We start from the raw sequence: 20,268 nt of genomic DNA on the forward strand, positions 1-20,268 counted from the left end.
TGTGAGCGAGAGAAAAGGGGAGCGGAGAGGCGGGGTGTGAAGCAAAGGGAACAGGCAGGACGCAGCCCCCGCGCGGGGCGCTGGGGTGGAAGCCGGCGAGGGCGTCCCGGCGGTGCCGCTAGCAAAGGCGGGGAGGGCGGCCGTGACATCATGCCCGGGCCCCCTTCCCCTCGCCGGGTGGGTGGGGCCTCGGCGCGCCGAGCGGGCGCGGGGTCAAGGAGGGGGAAGAGGAGGAGCAGGCCTGAATGTGTCTGTGTGAGGACCGCGGAGAGGCGGAGGGGGCGGAGGAGGCGCGGGAGGCGCGGGAGGCGGAGGAGGCGCAGGGGGGAGGCGCGCGCGTGGCTGGGGCGCCCAGGCTCCCCCAGCCCCCGACCCCGGCCGCGCTGCCTCCTCGCCAGCACCGCCCGCATCGCCGTAGGAACCGATCCGGGCGCGGGGACGCGGCTCGGCCTGGAAGGAGCGAGGAAGCAAAAGTAAGGCGAGCTGCGCTCTTAAGTTTTCCCAACTTCGCCCCCTGCGGCTCCAGCTGCGCCGCGCGTCCCCACCGCGCGGAGAGGGGCCGCCAGGCAGAAAGAAAGGGCCGGGGCGGGGGAAGAGGGAGACGAGGGTGAGGGGAGAGTCCCGCAACATCTGTTAAAACTTGGGGGAGGAGGAGCACGGGCTGCAGGAGGAGGAGGAGGAAGAGGCGAGGAGGGAAGGAGGGAACTGGCGGGAGGGGCGCGCGGAGCCGAGGGACAACTTTTCCGCCGCGGGAGGAGCGCGGGCGGCGCCGGGCCGGGGCGGGGGCTCCTGGTCCCGCGCGGGGCTCCCGGACGGGGCCGGGACCCTCGGGGAGAAAGTCGATTGGATGCCCGGAGAGGCGCCCGCGGGGGCCTGCTCTCTCCCCCTGCTCCCTCCTTCCCGTGGGTTCACCAAATCAGAGCTGTCACTCAGGCCTGTGAGTCAGGCGGGATCGGGTTACACGGTCCTGGAAACCGATGCCGGAGCCGCCGGGGCGGGAGGGCGCGGGCAGGGGCTGCTCCTCGGGCGCGCTCCTCACTCGCGGTCGCGCACACTCGCCGCCCCGACTCGCCCTCCCCGCGGCCGCCCGCGCCGCTCCGCCGGCGGCCCGCACCCTCCGGGCCCAGCCCCGCCGCCCGCCGCCGCCCGAGCGGCCGGCGCCCCGCGCCTCGCGGAGCCGGGACCGCCCGCCCGCGCCCGGGACGCGGGTGTCCGGGAAGTTAGGGGACTTGACAGCCGCCGCCGCCGCAGGTACGTCCCGCCCGAAGTTCTTTGTTCCGCGGGCCCCGCACGGGCCAGCCGGCTCCTGCGGCCGCGCCGGCGCTGCCAGGTCCCGAGGGGTCTCCAATCGGGGGGACGGGAGGAAGCGAAAATGGCTGTCAAAGGCGCCCCGCTTTACAGAGCCAATGGGTAAGGCGTCAGAGCCGGGCTTTCCTTCGCTTCCTCCTCCTGGAAGCTCCCTTTCCAAGTGGCTGACCCCTCGGGATCCGGAGACGGACTGGAGAACTGCACATCCCAGAGGGGGACGAAGTTTACAGCAGTTGCATGGGCGCACCGCACCCCCCACCCCCCATCTCAAGGGTGGAGAGGAACTACCTTAGACCCCGAAGCTTGGGCGCCCGACTGCGCCCCGATTCACCCCCCTCGGGTGCCCGGCGCGGCGGGCGGCCGGTGGGGCGCGCGGGGCTCGCGGCTGCGGGGGTGCGTCCAGCCCGCGCCTCCTTTCCGAGGGCGGGGGAGCGGGGTGCTCCCGGGGAGAGGCGCGCCTCCGTTGTAATAGAGGAAAAGTGAAAGTTGTACCATCTGTAGATGATTTGGGATTCTTTCATTTCTTTTCTTTTTCAGGGACAGCACACACACACACACACACACACACACACACAATAAAAAGAAAGAAAAGAGAGAGAAAAGCGTTAGAAGCTGCAGGGAGTCAGTGCGGGGGGTGTACATAACCGTGCCCCCTGCAATAATCACTTAAGCGGCCGCCTTTGCACAGAGTTGTGCAGGAACCGCTCTGCAGGGGACAGTCACTTTCTTGAGTTAGGAGGGGAAATGGGCGGGAGGAGGGTAGAGGGCGTAAATATTTGCCCCAAACTTGGAGACTTTGTGAAGCGACTTTTAAAGCAGACTGCCAGTTGCCGAAGCACCACTGCACACCCGGGCCTTTCCCCCTTCCCTCGACTCTGTGGTCCTGTCCCCGATTGCACCTGCTTCCGGAGATGCCCCGGAGAGGCCGGACTCCTAGCGAGGCTGGACCCAGGCTTCCCTGGCTGACCCCTGGCAGAAAGAGGTTTCAGGAGGCATCCATCCTCCTTGCAGTTCTCTGGCCTCCCAACTTCTCCTCTCCCTGGTGTGCAGTGGCCCAATAGATTCTGGCCTTGGGTACAGTGCTCATGGCCCTCTGCCAGTTTATATGTACATGTATTTATGTAAAACATTTTCTCCCAGCTCTTTGCCAGCTGTTCCACATTTTCCAGCTGCCATTTCAGTTTTGAAATGATGGACTGTCCTCATCTCCAAGTAAAAGAGCCCTTTAGTCAGAGGTTTGGGGACCAAGTAGAATTTTTCCTTCCACCTTCTAGGTTCTTCTAGCTGGGCTAATGATCAAATTAACACGAGACAAATTAACAGGGGGAGAAAAAAGTCCAAATTTATCACAGATGTATATTCAAGGGTGCCATAAGATATGAGACCCAAGGAGGCATTAGGCTGTTGAGGTTTATGTGCCATTCTGGACAAAGGAGAGGGAGGCAGGGGACTGAGATTTCCAAAGGAAAGCAGGCAATTTACAGGTAGATGAGGAAGAGCAAACACGTAGTAAACAAATTCTTGCTGGGCCACCCAGAAAGAACTGGACATAGAGGAATATCCAAAACACAGGCTTTGCTGTATTTTTCCCTGTCAACCACATTTACTTTGTATGATGATGCTATGCTGCTGCTCCCATCCTTAAAGCAGGTTTTTCTATCTGAATTCCTTTAGGCAGGCAAGTGGGAGGGAGGGTCCAAGGTTTTTTCCTGAGCCTTTCATTGCTTTATAACTAACTTAAAAATCAATATCCCAAAAGGCATATTTTGTAGTGGCAAAACTTTGGTCCCTCTCAGAGGGCTGGAGGGCTGGCTACTGTGAAAAGTCAGTGCCATGAACCGGGCTGGTATGATTAGTTCTAAAAAACACCTCCTGCTTTCCTTTCTCCTTTCCTTTCCCCCAATTCCTCTTTCCAGAGCACTTTGCTGGAAAGTCACAATAATTAGGCTTCCCCCCCACCATGTGATTTTGTACAGAATTTGGATGAGGCGATTTTTTAGATCTCTGAAATATGTGTCTTGTGGAAATAAATTAACTTTTAAAAAGAGTTGTAGCTTGAGTGGGTTGGGCATGGCTGGTGGGGGGTAAGGGGGGAGGGGAGTGGAGAGCTCTGCTTGGCCAACTGAAATGATTTCATTTTAGTCCAAGGCAGGAACTATTCATCCTTCCCATGTTATGCTTATTGTGTTGTTTGATGTCTTAGCATATTATAGACTGAAATTGTCAAGAATTGGCCTAAAGTATTAATTTTGAGTATTTATGTAATTGCTCTGTAATTTGAATAGGTGCCTTATTGATTGATTCCTGTAATTATTTCATTTAGGTTTTAAATTAAAAATTAATAATAGTCTGACAGTTTCTTAATTACATGTGTCAAGATTATTTTGAAAGAGGAAAATGCTATGTTTTAAAGTAGTGAAATAACCTAAAAATCTCTTCATTTTTTTTTTCTAAGGCATAACAGTATTTCAGTTGTGGGGATATAAGGCAGTAGTGATCGGTCTTAATGTAAACTGTGTGAAGTATTGAAATAATTTATGTTAGGAAATATTGGTCTTAACAACCTGGTATGCAAACACTTTGGCCCGTTGGACTATAGTCATACCTAAAACAAACATGAAATAATATATAAATTAGTTGTAACAGCATACTTATAAAGAGAAGAGGATTTATATTATACTAAAAGCTATTTAATTAAAAACTCCCTGCCTAAGGGAGTATCCTTTCAGGGTATATAATTCTTAAAGTCAGCCTAGGGAAGCTTTGGTTTAAGATGCCTTAATGAGTCGAATGAATGTGAGAGGTGTCTTGTGAAACACCTTTTAAAAGGTGTAGGTTATATTATTATTAATAGTAGGTCCAACTCAGATACCTACCAATTCCCGGTACCTTTAACGAGTTTGTATTCCTTGATTAAACCCTGGTATAAACACATTTTATTGTATGTCTGGTTTGCAAAGAACTACACACAGAAGTGAGAAAATGAGTACGGATGAAAAATGACTTTGTTGAGTTATTTCATTACTTATTTAATGAAAGAGTCATTAATTTATTAGTTTGATCCCCAAGCCTAAAAGTTTAACTTCCCTTTGTTTCGAGGCCAGTTTTCTTAATTATCTGCATGTTGTAAGGGTTTCAGACTTCTGTGTTTTCTTAGCTAGTTAGAGGTCCTTCCTTCTGTGTAAGGTATCCTACTCTCTAAGATCATCCTGCCCTCAGTTTTTGAAGTTAGGGTTTGGGAGTTTATGAAAGGAAACAATTTAATGATCATTGTTCTATGCACTCACTTATAGAGACAGTAATGTACTAGGAAAAACCAGTCTTGAAGGAGAAGTGAATCAATGAGTCATGAAATCCTCAAGAAAACCTTAGTAATGGAATGTTAATGCTTTTAGACTATAGTAGATTATCTTAAAAGTCAGACTTTTCTTCTTTATGCAATTGTTGTAAATCCCCAGCTAAAGAATTCTTTGAAGGAGGTTTTAGTTTTGCTGGCGTTCATATTCTATAGTCAATCTGATTTGTTTTGGAAGAGTCAAGAAATTTTCTGCCAACTTATATATGAGAGGCAATTAAAATGCTGAAGTGATAGAGAGGGAATGTGTGTGTATTTAATTTGTTAAGCAAAAGATTCCCTTCAGGTTGTCTTTTAATTAAAGCCGAGTAGAAGTTGCTGCCCTTCACTCTATGTTGTCATTTTTCTAGATGAAAATTGATTTGTTCTAGTTTCAAAGCAAAGAGATGGAGACAGAATAAACAACAACAGGGCAGGGGCACTGCTGCAAACTTTTTCAAGTACTTTCAGTGTATTTTTCATCTTTACTTTTATTTGATGGGCCTGTGAAATAGAGCTGTAGACCGGTGAAGACTTTAAATGAAATTTCACACTTTGATGATTTTTTTTTTAAACTTTGATATATTGACAGCAAAAGGAGCTGCAAGCTTTTATATAACTTGAGCAGTAACGCCAAGCAGCAGTCAAACGTCTCTGTGCATTTGTGTTTAAGTGCAGAAGAAAAACATGTCCATGGGCAGTAGAGGTTCTTATCAACCCCCTAATCCCAGATCCCAGCAAACCTTAAGGGCATGCCTCAGATCTTGCTGAAATCACTGTAGACTCTCACAGTTTGCAGATTAAATATGCTATGTGTTCCTGGCTCCAACAACAGTTTTATGAGCTCACTAAGCTTCCTGTTTTAAGATCCGTTTCTTAAGTTTTTAGGAGCTGCTAAAGGCAATGCTGTCTGGAGTAAGTGTTATTTGTTAATTTAGAGACACTTGAGATATTTCATTCTTTCTTTAAAAATTGCTGGAATTATTATTTTTTAATTGAAAGGCTTGTTATGCAGGGATGAGAGAGGGGAGCTGTTTGAAAGAAATTAGATGTTAAATATGTTAGTAAGTGCATTTCATTGCAAATGTTACATGGTGCTGTAATTGTCTTAAGGCGCTTTTCCTCTTCCTGGCCCTTAAAATTAGACTTTTTCCACTTACAATTACAAATGCACCATATTTTTAGTGACACATTTGTAAGCTACTCATAATCACTTTTAATTATTTTTTTTTTTAATGTGAAAGTGTTTTTGTTCTGTGTGTGTCTATTTCAACCAGACAAAATGTCCCAGAAAATCTATGGCTCTCTAAAGAAAATGAATGAACAAGCCATTACATAGTTAATAAGGTGGCATTGGAACGTTTCAGCACCTCCTGAAAGGTAATATTGTACTGAGCTCCACATCTTCATCTGCAGCACCTATAGTTGTGTCCTCATATATGGTGCTTTTGCATTTTGCATAAGAGTCATAATTAAAAAAAGAAAATACTTACATCATCGTCCAGCAACATGTCATGTAATTCCCAAGAGAACTGGAGCCAATTTTGTGCTTAAAGGTTAGTCAATGAATGAAATTGTGAAAGCCCATTTGTCAAAGTACTGCATGGGTTCTGTTAGTTTTCAGTCCCCAAATTCATTGTCTGCCCCAGCCCAGCCATTAGTCATCAGTGTATTAGTGCTGCCTTCAGGCCATGCTGCCCAGCACTTCTTCACACCATTATAGCTTTGAAAGTGTACTCTGTTGACTTGTAGAATTACTGCTCTGATTTCCGCTTGGCTGGGTTTGAGGTAAGTCCCCTCCCTACCTTCCAGCTGACTGTAATCCTTGCTTTCTTTTAAAGCTCCTTTCCAGAGATTTAGGGGAGAACTTTCTTAAGGGCCCGGTTGGCATCACACTGTGGTTTTGTCGTGGAGTGGACTGTACATATAAATTGTACCTGCAGTAAATTGGATTGATTGCTGGCCTGAAACAGCTAGTGGTTCTTTTCTTTTTTGGAGGAAGGGGGTGACACTGTGTGTGTGTGTGTGAGAGAGAGAGAGAGAGAGAGAGAGAGAGAGAGAGAGAGAGAGAGAGAGAGAGAGAGAGACAGACAGAGAATGTTTTAAACATAAGCATTTGACTGTATATTTGAGTAATCTTTATGCCACAAAATTAAATAAAATAATTGGAGATAAGTGTAATTTTATTTAAATCTGTTTATTGGAATACCTTCAGAATGCATTGTGACATCTTATTTGCTTATTTTCATATGGAAACTTTAGCATTAGCTACTTTGACTTTCCTTGAAGATTACATAAAATGCCTAACAATATTCCAGAGTGCTTTACATGATAAACTATTCATTTTTGATAAAAAGAGATGGAAAACTCATAATTCACATGAACGGTAACTTTGAAATTGCAGTAGTGAAGGAATGAGGGGGTTAACACTATTATTGATTTCATTTTGTGATTTTTTTTAAAAGAATAATTTAGTTTCAAGAGAGTTATTTGTAAAAACAAAAACAAGAAACAAGAGAGTTATCTGTGTGTAAAGAAGCCTCAGCCAGCAGCTTCAGAATGAAGCCTTAACGAACTAAACTATATGGAAACCTGAAGGGAAGGGCCAGAAGTGTGGACCAGGCCATGCCACTTCAGGACAACATCTGCTGCTTGAGTTCTGGCTGTTCAAATGAAACTGCACGCCAAAGTGTTTCATGGGGAGGGCGTGCAGTTTGGTATAGTTTACATTGGCATTTTGTGCAGGATTGGGGGAGGGGTGAAAAAAAGATAACTGAAGAATTCTGTCTTTGAATTAGCAAAGTTTATAGGCTTAGTGGACTGGAAGTAATTTTTCACTGAATGAACCTTCATTTAAAATTCTTAAATTTTGAAAAATTTGCTTTTTAAATGGCAACTGAGGTTCAAGAATCACAAGTTTAAAAATTGGGAGGATAAAATATGACGAGTAGTACTTCACAGAATAGCAGCTTAATATCTTTGGGTTATCTTTAGTTGATTTTAACACCCAGCAGGTAATGGTCTAATATTTGTGATGGCTTAAAAGTAAATTATTAATCATAGAATGTGCACTCTACCCCCATCAGCTTTATTGTAAAGACACAACACACATGGTTCTAGGAACCAAAAGTTATGGAAGTTCTATATGAATAATTTTTAAATTTAGTTTTTTTTTTCCCCTTCTGAAGATGTGTGAAAACTTTTAATTTCTGTAAAGTTCAGTGAAATGGGACCTTTGATCCTTCGGGTTGTTTTTGTGATTTGTGGCTTTAAACTGTGATTTCACTGTTTTTTTGTGAGCTTAGCTGATGTTAGATTGATAACTGATTTATCAGCCTTAAGATCTCATTTTCTGTCTGAGTTGAGGATTGTCTGTCTCCAGCAAACTCTAAGAAAGTAGGGATGCCAGCTTGCTTCACATTATTGCTCATTCGTTAATGGCACCTGCTGTGCATGGTGCTTTGTGCTAAGCCTAACCAAAGTACACTGGGCTGGTGGTGTTTTACAGTTTCAGCAGAACTCAAAAATGGTAACAACTATTAAATACAGACCTCATACTCCCATCACATGTTTCTCATAAAGTATTACTGGCAGTAGAGAAAGAGTAGCTGATAATCTTTTTTAATTACATATAGCAGAAAAGTAAAACTGGCACACACAATGTCATTTGTGATTTTCATTGTAATAACAGTTACTTCCTGTCAAATAAGCTTTTCAGTGGTTGAAGTTCAATATATGGGTTTCTTAAGAGTTTTGATGCAGTTAATTTACTAAAACCAAATTTACTTAATCCTTAGCCAGGTAATTGTTTCCCCTTCAAGTAATTTCATTTGGGTATCGATCATGAATACTGCTTATCAGATATTAAGAGCTTCAGAAATGTATGGAAAGATTGAAAACAAAATGCAGCAGATTTGGGAAACTCTCTAGGCTACCAAGGCTTTAGGCTTTAATTATGGGGAAAAAATCATATAGAAAGGAAAATAATTGTACTTAAAAAAAATAGTTAAACATTCATCACAATTTCATTAAGAACTTATGATGTTGAGCTTCTTTTCTTGCAGAAAAGAGAGGCAGTGCAGATAGGGAAGGGAGAGGAAGCCTTATAAAACTTAGGAACTGTTGGTGTGTCACAGGGGTTATGCATATCTAATTGATTTTAAGTCCAGAAATTATTTTTTTTGAGCAGAAAGAAACAACCACCACACCAGACAGTTATAAAAGGTTAACTCTAATGCACGATTGTATTCAATCCACTGAACTATTTTAAACTCCCTAAATGTTGTTCATTGAAACTCAAACTTTCAGAATTGATCAAAAGTTAAAATCAGCATCAGGTCTGTGCTTTCTGATTTTTAGAAATTTCTCTCCCTAAACGATTTATTGTCTTTAAGAACTGAGTTTTAATGATATAGGATGGTATAACTATCTAATAGAAATTTCACCTGAATGGTTTCTTAAGAGCAGTATCTTGAAGTAGCAGCTAATCTGTAGCAATAAAGTATGAGTGAAATGTCATTCCTCATTCCTCAGTGATATAGGGAGACTCCCCCCCCTCCCCCCCCCCCAAATCCTCTCACAGGCTGGTGCCTTCTGGATTTTTCAAGCATCAATACATTCAGCTTATAAACATATAGGCAGGTGTAAGTAAATATAATTTCTTCCAAAAAAAGGCCTTATTCCACTTGAGCAATAGTTCCCTAAGTTGCACAGAATAATTTCTTACTTAGGGCTTAATCACTGCTGTTAAAAGCTCTGCTCTGCCCACTGGAATGCCTTCTCTTTCTGATCCCTCATTGGCAGTAGTTGTTTTAACCTATCAGAAACTGATCAGGTTACCATTAATCAGGCTTTTAACTTAGTTGTTTGAAGTCTTTAAAATACTTTAAGAAAAAAATCAAACAGAGATTTTGCCCAAATTTAAGCAACTTAGAAATAAACCAACTGGATTAGGGAAGTAAATGAAGCAGTCTGCTGTTCACAGAGCATGCATTATCATTTATAATCGCTGTCTCATTTCACCTTAGATTAGCAAGTCATTTTATATAGTTCAAACATTATTTTAAATGGTGGTTGTAGTACTGGTGCTTTCTCCTAAAAATCTTAAGCAGGATAAAGGAATCCTGCTTCCGTGTGGATCCCAGGTTTCACCGCAGAGACCTGCCAGGGGAAAGGCTGATTTCTGCACCTTTCCAGATTTTGATTTTTTTTCATTCTCTGTGATTTACTACCAAAAGCCTCATGGATGAAGGTTGAACTTTGGAATTCCACCGAGGGCCTCCCTCGCCCAGACGCACTGAGATGTGTGTGCGCCTTACCCATTCACTCCACCAGAATGCAGTTAGGACTCTTGAAGAAACGGTATTTGGGAGCCAGGTTAGTGGATGGTGAGTTACAAGTTGAATGAGCGAGGCTCACCCCCGTTGGTTTCCTAAGGACTCCAAGTGGTCCCAGTGTTTTACTGTCGTGCAACACACAGGGTGTCGCATTGCAAAGTATCTGGAAAGTGGCACCTCTGTATTCAGCTGGCCACACAGCTGTGCGAATGGCAGCAGGGCTGCCCGGATAACTGTCTGCTGGAAACGCCGCCGGGCCCTCATTAGAATATTCCCGTGGAGCAGATCACCGGGGCGATGGAAGTGATAAGGGGCGCTCCTTTGGCTGCAGAGGCCCTGCGGGGTTCCGATTGTTCCGCCCGGCTTGGCACGTTCTGGAGACGGTTGCTGGAATGCGGACGGCACCCGGCGGCGAGCGCCCCGCAGCCCCGACGCCAGCGGTTGCAGAGGAGCCAGCCCTGTGCGCGCTGCGCGCTGGGCGCGGGGTTAGCCGCCGCCCGTGGCTGCCCCGCGGCCGGGAAAGGAGCCGCGGCCCGGCGGCGCGGAGCAGAGGACCGTGCGGCCGGGCGCCCAGCACGGACCAGCACCGCGGGACCCGGAGGGCAGGCCCCCGCGGCGGGAGGTGCCAGGGTGTGAAGATCGGGCTCTGGAACCGCATGAGGGTCCGCACGTGCAGGCAGCCCGGTGGGGACACGCTGCGAGCCAGCGCGCAGACAAAACCACCCAGCCCCCTTGCCTAAGAAAAGACGTGATTCCAGTGGGCTGATAGGCAAACATAGAAGTTTCTGGTGGGGTTGTTTTCTTTTTCTCTTCTTCTCATTGCAGCCCGAGTGGCAACTCTAAGGGAGGGCCTCCTTAGGCTTTTTGTGTGAAAGGTCCCCACAAGAATTCACGAATTTGGTAAATGTTGCTGGTCAGTAACCCCAGAGGCTTTAGATGCCTTATTGGGAAGTTCAGATTCATAATTTAGACAGAAAGGACCCACCTGCAGGCAGGTTGCTACTAGGAGAAGGATAGGATGTAAAATGGGCTCTGGAATTCATTGTGCCCAGGGTTTAGGCCGGCAGGAAATTACAAAGGTTCAGGGACCATCGAGGGGGGGAAAGCCATGACTGCTCTCAGGAAGGGATCTTTACCCCTCCGTTTACCTCTGAGACCCCAGGCCTCAGCACGCACGCAGTACTAGTACAGTTTTCCTTGGTTGCAGGCTTTTTTTTTTTTTTTTTGGTGTTTTTTTAAATACTGGAACTGCTGGGTTTCAACCATTCGCTACAGTTTTCTTTTTTTCTTCTTCATCAGCATAAAATATCAAGGGGCAGGCCAGCCAACCTTGCATGTAAGGTTTCAGTGGTGAAAGGGATGGAAGGAGAACAGTGTGGAGTTGTAAGAAAAGGAACCATGGTTGGGAAAAGGTCTCATTTCATTCACATCTAAAAAACTGTTGCATTTTCCTCAGAGAAAAATCTTTGAAGTGAAAGCAGAACCGAACGAAATGTTTTCCTTGATCATTCTGTTCTAAATAAATTGTGCTTTATTGTTTAGGAAGTTCCAGGTTTTAAAAGTAGTACTTTGGGCTCTTTCCCCAATTATTTATGCTTTAGGATTCCATCCGGAATTTTTACAGGCCCCTTCTACACCTCAGGCTTTTGGGTATCAGCTCAGGACTTAGTTTCTCAACTTGGCTAATAAGTCTATGAAAAGAACCACCACTACAGCTCGAAGCGGATTCTCTCTTCTGCTCACTGAGGCTTGGTGCAGAGTGTTGATGAGGTGTCAGAGTCTAGAATGTTAAAACTTTCTCCTTTGTAACTGACAGGGACAAAGTTGTGATTTTATCAGTAAAATAAACTGATATAATTTATAGGGATATACAGGAAGCAGATGTCTGCCTTGGCAAGTTGCCATTTTTATAGCCCTTGTTTCAAACACAAGCCACACTTTTAAATAATTAGTTACTTACTAATGAGATCCAAAAATAAGTCGTCAAAATAGAAGAAGAAGGTCGACTCTTGAGTGACTAAAGGGCCTTTTTTTTAAAAAAAAAAATCTATTTCAAACGCGGGGTGGAGGGTAGGAATTAGTATTCTCTGGGACCATTAATTAGTGTGATTTTTCAGTCAGTGCCTGGGGCTTTACCTCTTCTCACAGGAGTCCCTCTGTGCAGTGATGAGTATTTGGAGGGTTTATTACTTTGTTAAATTGAAGTCCTTTGCTTGGGGTAAAAACCAACAACTCCCAAAACCAAGTTTGTCAAGGAACTTCAGTGACTTGTCTCCTCACTGCTGTTAATTAGCTCTGTCTACTAAGGAAGAGGCTGATTTCTTACCAGGAATCCCATCTCTTCATGGGTTTTTCTGGTCCAATGGCTTGTTTCTGTTTGCAGTTTGAATTTAGTAAACTCCATTCATATTCAACCAATAAAACTGTGTTTTGAGGGGGGAAATTATAGTAAATGCCTTTTTATCCAAAATGATTGAGAATGGAGTGTTTTGACTAATTAAAGATTCCTGTTAAAATTTTTAGCTTTTATGTAATTGCCAGTTTTCAAAGAAACACTGGAGTAAAGACATATAGTTAAACCAATGGCATGTAAGATTTAAGATATCGGATCAGGACTTAGTCACCATCTGTGTCATGGGGTCCTCACTAGATCCTCTATTTACTACACATTCTTCTGGGTCTGAGGTGCTGGGAAGATAGCCAAGGCTTGTCCTCATGGAGCTTACTGTCTGGAGGTGGGATGGACTTTCAGCAAAAATTCCAGATGAAGAGTTCATTGGGCTAGAGACTCAGGTAGGCTGTTGGAATTCAGTTGGAGTGCAGTTCATTGATAGCTTATGACTGCATAGCTTGCGCAGTCAGCTAAGACTTCATTTGGGACCTATTGTACCGAGTACGTAAGCAGTGAACAAAAGTCTGCAGAGCAGTTGCCTACAAGCTTTAGTGCGCCTGATCATCAGTAGTGCTGGTTAAAATGCAGGTTCCCTGGTGCCACCCTCCCAGATATTAAGGGGTTGGACCTGGCAATCTGAATGCTTCACAAGCATTACAGAGGGCAGATTCAAGTGGCTCTTGTACCACTCTGAGAAACAGAGCTGTGGTTGGGGTTGAACTGTTCTTGTGGAATACTTTAAAGATGATATTTAAATCAGTTTTGGGGGAGTGTTACGAAATTAAGGAATTTGTTAGAGCTTAGAAGGGGCCATCAAACATTTCTCCCTCCAGGGTCTTCATCTGGATTCATGCAAAAGCTTGGGGGGGGGGGGGGGTCCGTGTTCCCTCTGAAATTAAGTGAACACTTGAGTGTTTAAGGATATTCTACGGAGAGGATCCATAACTTCTAACATATTCTTAAAGAGGACTGCACCTCCTCCCCCCAAGGCTAAGTCCCACTGTGTGCTTCTGTCATGTGACAGATGAGAAACCAGGCACCGAACAGCTCTGTTTAGGTAACGAGGCCTTGCCCTGGACTTGTGCAGGGTGGCAGCCCTGTGAAAGGACCTTGTGAGCTCCTTCACACTGGTGTACTTGGTCAGGGCTCTCTGAGGGCTGTTTCTGAATTTGCAGTGGATCTTACAATTGATTTGTAAATTTAACTTTGTGCTTCTTTCTTTTTTTTTTCTTATTTATTCCAGAAAAGCTATTCTTAAATAACTTGTGTGTGTTACAATGAATGACACTGAGTAATCAAGGGAAAGAAATGGAAGTTAGTGGAAAAGCTGGTATGCGGCCTCTGGGTCTTAAAGTTTTCTAGTGACTTGAATTCCAGATTTCTTGTACAATCAAGAATTTGCAGTTTCCTTGCAAATCTGAGTTAAGGATGACTTAAATATATCATCTGCTATTTTAACTCTTTTTATTGGTTAGGCAGTTGCTTATTTTATTTCAGTAATCATTTTGGCGGAACATTTTTGCTAAATGTAGAAAAGAAGCAAATGACTCAACTGAAGAAATGCCCACCATGAGTGTTAGTTACAATCTAGATAGCTGGAAGAAAACATTCTAGAGAGGGTACTTGTCATCTTTTCTTGTATTCTTGTATTTCATGGCTGCAAAAAGAAAAAAAAAAGAACATGACACCAAATTGAGTGAAAGTTGATGAATGATGAGTTAGGGCGATTTATCACATGAATGAAGCCAGTGAAAGGCTGACTAACTGAACTTGCCTTTAGCTGAGTTTTAATATTTCTTAAGTGGTTCCAGTCTTTTCTGTTGGCAGTCTTTTGACTTTCTGTGGGATCGAGAGCGTGTTGTTCTATTACCTATGTTTGTTTAAAAAAATATAACTGAAATGATTTGAAATGGTCTCATGTTTTAAGAAAGCTTAAAGAATTTGGTTTACCTAGCCAATTAGGATCAAGAAGCATATTGCAATTTAGGTATCTCAGTGAGAGGAAGCAAAAATCACTGGCTTCTTGACCTGAATTATCCTCTGATTCAGAACTTTGAGTAGGGCCTGGGTTTGAGAAATTGCACTCTCTTTAAACACATCTAATTAATTAAAAGCCTTCCCCTGCTTGGAAAGTTGTCCTAATGCCCCTTCCTATAAAGTTGGCCACCTGAAGAGACATTTGTAGATGTGGCTTAAAAGAGTAATGTGACCCTTGGGTTTCGCACTATAAACACAGCTGTAAATTGAGATATTTAGATCATTTAATAACAAATGCCCAGTAGGAATTTGGGGAAAGTCCCACATTATGGACATTGCCGTCTGTTCTCCTTTTGCACGTGCAGACACTATGACTGGCTTGTTAATAAAACTTTGATGCATTATTTTTGCAAGAAAACATGTAGGGAAGGCTCATCCATGTTTTGAGCCTGCTAAAGCGGTGGGCACCTCCTCAGGGGACAGGCACAGTGAGTGGGCTTTTGAGGGAGCTGTTTTCCCCCTTTTATTTGAAGTTGATGACGCTGTTGTGTCCTTCAGGTGTTCCTGGTACCAGAGAGCTGAAGTAATGAGAAGGCATCATGGAGGCCCAGTCCCACAGCTCCCTGACCACTGAGAAGAAAAAAGTTGAGAATTCTGTAGTAAAATGCTCTACTCGAACAGATGTCAGCGAGAAAGCGGTGGCCTCCAGCACTACTTCCAATGGTAAGCAGCCTCGGGGATTACCAGCAGCCAACCCTACCGTCATTTTTATGTTCTCTGCATTCCTTGTGAATTGAGTATCTGCACCTGGACCAGTGTTTGTTCTAGAAGGGGCTAAAGAAAGCAGATGGGATTGAAGTGTGTGTGTGTGTGTGTGTGGGGGGGGGTGTGGGGGTGTGGGGGTTTGGGGGGGAGGGAGTACAAGATGGGCAGGCTTTTGTAATCTCTATTTTGGCACCAAAACAACATGTTTTCTTTCCAATTTTCTAATTTGAGATGTATATGTGATGGGTTGTTTATCATAGAAAGTTCCTGTTTGGGCATTTTGGAAATCATCTTGATTGGTCTGGCAGGAGTTCCGAATCCTTTTCATTTCACGTGGAAAAGCCTACACTAGTCAAAAAAAGTTATTAGTTATTACAGAAGACACAAAAGTTGCCTCGTCAAAATTAGCGACGGGATTCCTTTACCCCCAACTCTTAAGTAGTCCGCTTTAAAGGAGTTTAGAAGTTAATGGTTGAGCCTCAAGGTAACATGAATATCTGAGATACAGGTTTTGCTGTTGGCTTATAAAAATTTAATTTACCTAATTTGTGTTCAGAGATAGCATAGAGTTAGTTCACTGTTTCTACATGCTATATTAATATTTTAAGCAAAGTGTTCAGAGGCATTTCAAGTCAAGCGTGGAGCATTGAAAATGAATTCCAGAGCCCCTTCTGGAAATAACGGACTGCACAGGTCAATAGTAACCTTCGCTTTCTTTCCCTGCTTTTCCACCTCGGAGGCCGTTACTACCTTTGCAGTTTGTAGAGTCAATAGCTGCCCTGGCCTCCCCGCGTTGCACGCTGCTCTTCCACATGCCCTGGTTGGCCTGCTCTCCCTTTCCTGGACACTGCGTACCTGGGCACACTGATTTGCATGAGCTAACCTGCTACCTCCCTCTCAGTGGGCATGTTTTATTTATTCCTAGAAAGATTTTACTAGGTTGATTTACAGTATTTTTGACATACATTTGGGGAGTCAGAATCATAGACTCCAAGGGCGGAAATCTAGTAAAAACACCGCACCTTCCTGTCCTGACGGTTGGCACTGCCTGAGCTGACAGACTGAGGTGCTTGCCCCTGGTCTCTGTGCCCATCCTCATCCATGGTGAGTAAGTGCTACTCAGGTGTCCTTCGCAGATGTCCCCAGTGTGCATTGCTGGCTTGACCGGGTGAGGGGAGGGGCTGGCCGGCCAGTGTTAAACCTGCTGGCTAGTGAGTCCTGTTTAGAATTGATCCTTAGGGAGATATATTGATGTCTTCATTAAAATAATGAATTTACTTTACAAACACATGAAAATATATCTGTACTTCTCCCTTTATTTTTGGTGTTTCAAGTCAGAACTGGAGCTTATTTTAATTGAGCCCGGTATTGGCATTATTCTTCCAATGTAGTTATAAAAAAACCACGTGACTTTTTTTTCCCCCCCTAGAATTTTTAAAAGTTAGACAAATTTATTATTTCAGAAGTAGAATCAGTCCATGCAGTGTTGCTTATTTGGTAAATTTAATAGTACTTTTGTAGGAATAAGCACTGTCTGCGTATTCTGCTTTATGGGAAACATGGACTTTTGGTTATCTTTGTAGCTGATGTGAGTGAGTGTGAAAGTGCATTGAGTGTGAATGTGCAGGGGGGGTGTGGATGTGTGTGAGAGAACCGGTGAGAAGGGAGGAGTGTGAGGAGGTAGGGGTTGTGGTATGGGTAGCCCCTACGAACCACTGTCGTTTCTGTGAATTTCAGCAGAGGAACAGCAGTGGTCTGCTCTCCTGAAGGTGCTGCGGCTTCTGCCACTCCCGCACCCACACACATGCTCAGGACGTGTTTGGTGCTCCTGCCGTGGTCTTCAGCCACTCTGACCAGGGGTTGCCATTATGAACCCCTTTAGGGTGACTAGGAACAGAATTAAACCAGCAGTCCTGGGGCAGCCAGGAAGCTACTCAAGAGCATTATCCAAAGAAGGAGCAGTTATGTTTTACAAAGTTAGTCCGAGAGTCTGAATAACCACAGAACTGACTTCTGAATCACATGCCACTGGCTTCCCCGTTGATCAGCCTGTGCCCTTGAAGCACCCATGGCCTTCTAAAGGGGTGCAAAACCTATCCCTGTTGGGGGCAAATGCTCATTAGTCATGTTTGCAGGGCGCCTACATCAATGACAGCTGTCCTAGAAATCCTGGTAATTCTCGCCATTTTCCCAGGGTTCCTGTTTCTTCTAAAGGATTTACTGCTTTTTATATTGGGATGACATAAAGACCCAATCTAAATAAAAGAAAAATAGTTTTGTTCTTAAGCATGAATTGAAACCCTACTGGAAGGTTAAAGGAAAACCAGCACAAAAAATTTAGTGATGGGAAAAGTAAAATAAAGGAATATAAACCTCTTTCTCAGTGATTGTGAAATGCTAGTAATTGTAATGACCTTTAGGTAAGCAATGCTAGTAATTGTAATGACCTTTTAAACAAAGTCCTGTGCAGGTTTCATCTATCTAGTTCAGTCTCTTTACAGCTCAAGCGCCATGGTCATGGGATGGGATGGCCCGGCCTTTTCTTTGTTCTGCAAGCTTCTGTCTAGTTGCACGCTTTCCTCTGCACTCAGAAGTGGTCACACAGCTAGTACCTGGGCTTTGGTCCTGTACCCCATTGGGTTTTAGAGCTCATGGGGGGGCACTTTCAAAGGTTGACACTCCGTGTGTGTGCCGGCTGGTGGCTGCCATTGCCATGGTCATTGGCCCATCCATCTGTTTTGTCTCTGTTGCTTCCCTTTCTTCCTCTTTTTTCCTCCAAACATTTCAGAAGTGCTTGGATTCCTGTAATAAGATTATTCATAAAAAGGAAATTAAAATATTTTGGATCCTATTGTAGTAGGTCGTACTGGTTGCTAGTTTCCGGGAGGTTCTTATGCTTCCTTTACAAAGCTCTGAGATTCAGGAATTTATAAATGAACAATTAAAAATGCACCAGGAACCAAGCGAATGTATTACATGAATTTTCTCTCCTGTCCAAAATTTCATGATTAAAGTAGAGCAAACAAACATATTTGTTATTGGTGCTGCGAGGTTGACTTCATTAACTTCCCAGCCATTATCGTGCTGCAGTTTGTACCTGATTGTGAGCTTTCCAGCCAAACATGCACATTCCAATGCATGTCCTTACAGATCTGTTTTCTTTCTTTTCTCAACTAAGTATCTGCTTTAGAATAACATTCATACAGAGTTTTGTTTAAGCACACACAACGAAAAGGTATGGTTCAAAAACCTCGAACCGCATTTTAAGTAAGCATTTGCCTCTTAACACTGAACTTTAAAATAACACAAATTAAAAACTATGCTCTAAGTCTTCTATGGAAAAAAAAAAAAGAAGACAAATTTGGTTTTTGTATATAAAGCATTTAGTACTCTTTACTCAGAAACCTAAATGTGTGATTCATGTGCCATACTTAGGTTTTAAGCTTCACTGTTATTTATTAAGCATAAATGACAAAAGAGAAGACATTTGATTTTCTGGATATTTGTTCAGTACAATAGTGATTAAGTGATCATTTTTGGAATCGGTGTCTTTTACATATAAAATGTGCACTAAGATATTTAGTGTTATTGTTTACTTAAAAAAATCTGGAAATATCCTAATATATTATAAGTTAAAAGCCCTAATAATCTGTTTCTGGTATTGATTTCTAAGCTATATGTTGTGTTTTATAAGTTAGAAAAGTTTTTTTAATATGGCTCTTTCAATGTTTTAAACATTCTCATTATCTTATAAAATTTTCTTCAATGACTTGTAAATGTCGACTTTTCAGTTTGAAGTGTTTTGTCTCATTTTTGGCGTATGGATATATGTTGAAGGAGCAAGCTGGTATTTTTTATTTAAAATTGTGCTTAATCAGTAGCATTCAGAATGTCAACAAAACAGCTATAATTTTTTTTTAAACTACAGAGTGGTATTCAGTTAACAGAACAACAGTTATTTCGTATAAGTGCATCAGAGACAATTGAAGATGAAAAAACTACCATCCCCATATATAACTAATTTTTTTCCGGGCACCAGTACAGAACCTGGTTTAAATTTCTATGCCAATTTACAACCCCCATACTGTACCAGGCAAGGTTAGTGGCTATTGAAAATACCACCGGGACAGAGCTATCTAAAGGCACATTTGGTAGTGTGCTAACTGTACAAGAAAAGATACTGTACAGTTTGAAAACAAATCTCACACAGCCTTACATGTCAGTTTTTTTCTTTAAAAGGAGTGAATGAGTACAGGGCGGTTAAATGCTTTATAGACAAGAAAAATAACTGCACCAGACTCAACTTAGTCATGGTCATCATCTTCTTCATCTTCATCTTCCTCCTCCTCCTCGTCCTTCTTTTTCTTGCTTTTTTCAGCCTTGATGACTCCTTTTTTTTTTGCTGCATCAGGCTCTCTTTTAACTCAGTGTGCAGCAGGCTCCTTTCCGTATTTATTTCTCCTTCAGCTTAGCCGCCGTCTTTCCACTGGCTGCTTGTTACCTGGGGCAGTGGGATCCCACATCTGTCCCAGCTTCCTTGCGGCATCACCAGTGGACAGGCTGCGATGCTCTCCTTTGATTTTTGGGGGATGCTCGGAACAAAACGAGAAAAAGGCCGGAGGAGGCCCCTGGATGACATTGGGATCCATGAACTTCTTTTTTGTTTCCCCTTTAGGGAATATACGTTTCCATTTCTTTCCTAACAGGCCGTGTGCTCCTTTGCTGTGTTGTCTTCACGTTTTCCTCTGTCTCTGAGCACTTCCTAGAAAACTCTCAGAAGTTGCCTGAAGCATCTGGGGGCTGCTGCTTGTGCTCCTTCCGGCGACTTTGCACACAGAAAGCGTATGATGACGTTTTGCCTCCTGGCTTGTTAGGGCCTCCTTTGCCCAAGTTTAGTTACTTTTTCTCAGCGAGCACAGAGCTGACCAGGGCCCGGCTCGCACTTGCCTGGGCGCTGTCTCTATGGAGCTCAGTGTACTGCAATGGCTGTGAGAGCTGGAGCCGGAGGCAGCCTCCTCATCTCGCCACTCTGTCTCATATTTGTTATTTGTGATTCCTCTGCTTTAAAAAAGAAAGAAGGAAAATAATAATAAACGCATGTAGGCCATGGTCTTGGGGATCTTTTATCAGATCTGATAGTTATTGGGAACTATCAG

At 43.7% G+C, this 20,268-nt stretch overlaps 1 protein-coding gene across 4 annotated transcripts in view; it reads left to right on the forward strand.

Annotated features, from left to right (window-relative positions):
* Positions 1-757: 757 nt before the first annotated feature.
* The window catches only part of GLI3 (GLI family zinc finger 3), a 274,177-nt gene continuing 254,666 nt past the window's right edge, over positions 758-20,268 (forward strand). For 2 of the 4 annotated variants that reach the window (XM_036327431.1, XM_036327432.1), the window contains exons 1-2: positions 758-1,251; positions 14,906-15,070. In XM_036327431.1, coding sequence (XP_036183324.1) covers positions 14,947-15,070 — 124 coding nt within the window. In that variant the 5' untranslated portion in view covers positions 758-1,251; positions 14,906-14,946. The remainder of the gene's footprint in view (positions 1,252-14,905; positions 15,071-20,268) is intronic. The other 2 variants (XM_036327429.1, XM_036327430.1) reach the window with 1 other exon arrangement.

This window comes from Myotis myotis, unplaced genomic scaffold (genome assembly GCF_014108235.1).
Source record: "Myotis myotis isolate mMyoMyo1 unplaced genomic scaffold, mMyoMyo1.p scaffold_m19_p_11, whole genome shotgun sequence".
Lineage (NCBI taxonomy): Eukaryota > Metazoa > Chordata > Mammalia > Chiroptera > Vespertilionidae > Myotis > Myotis myotis.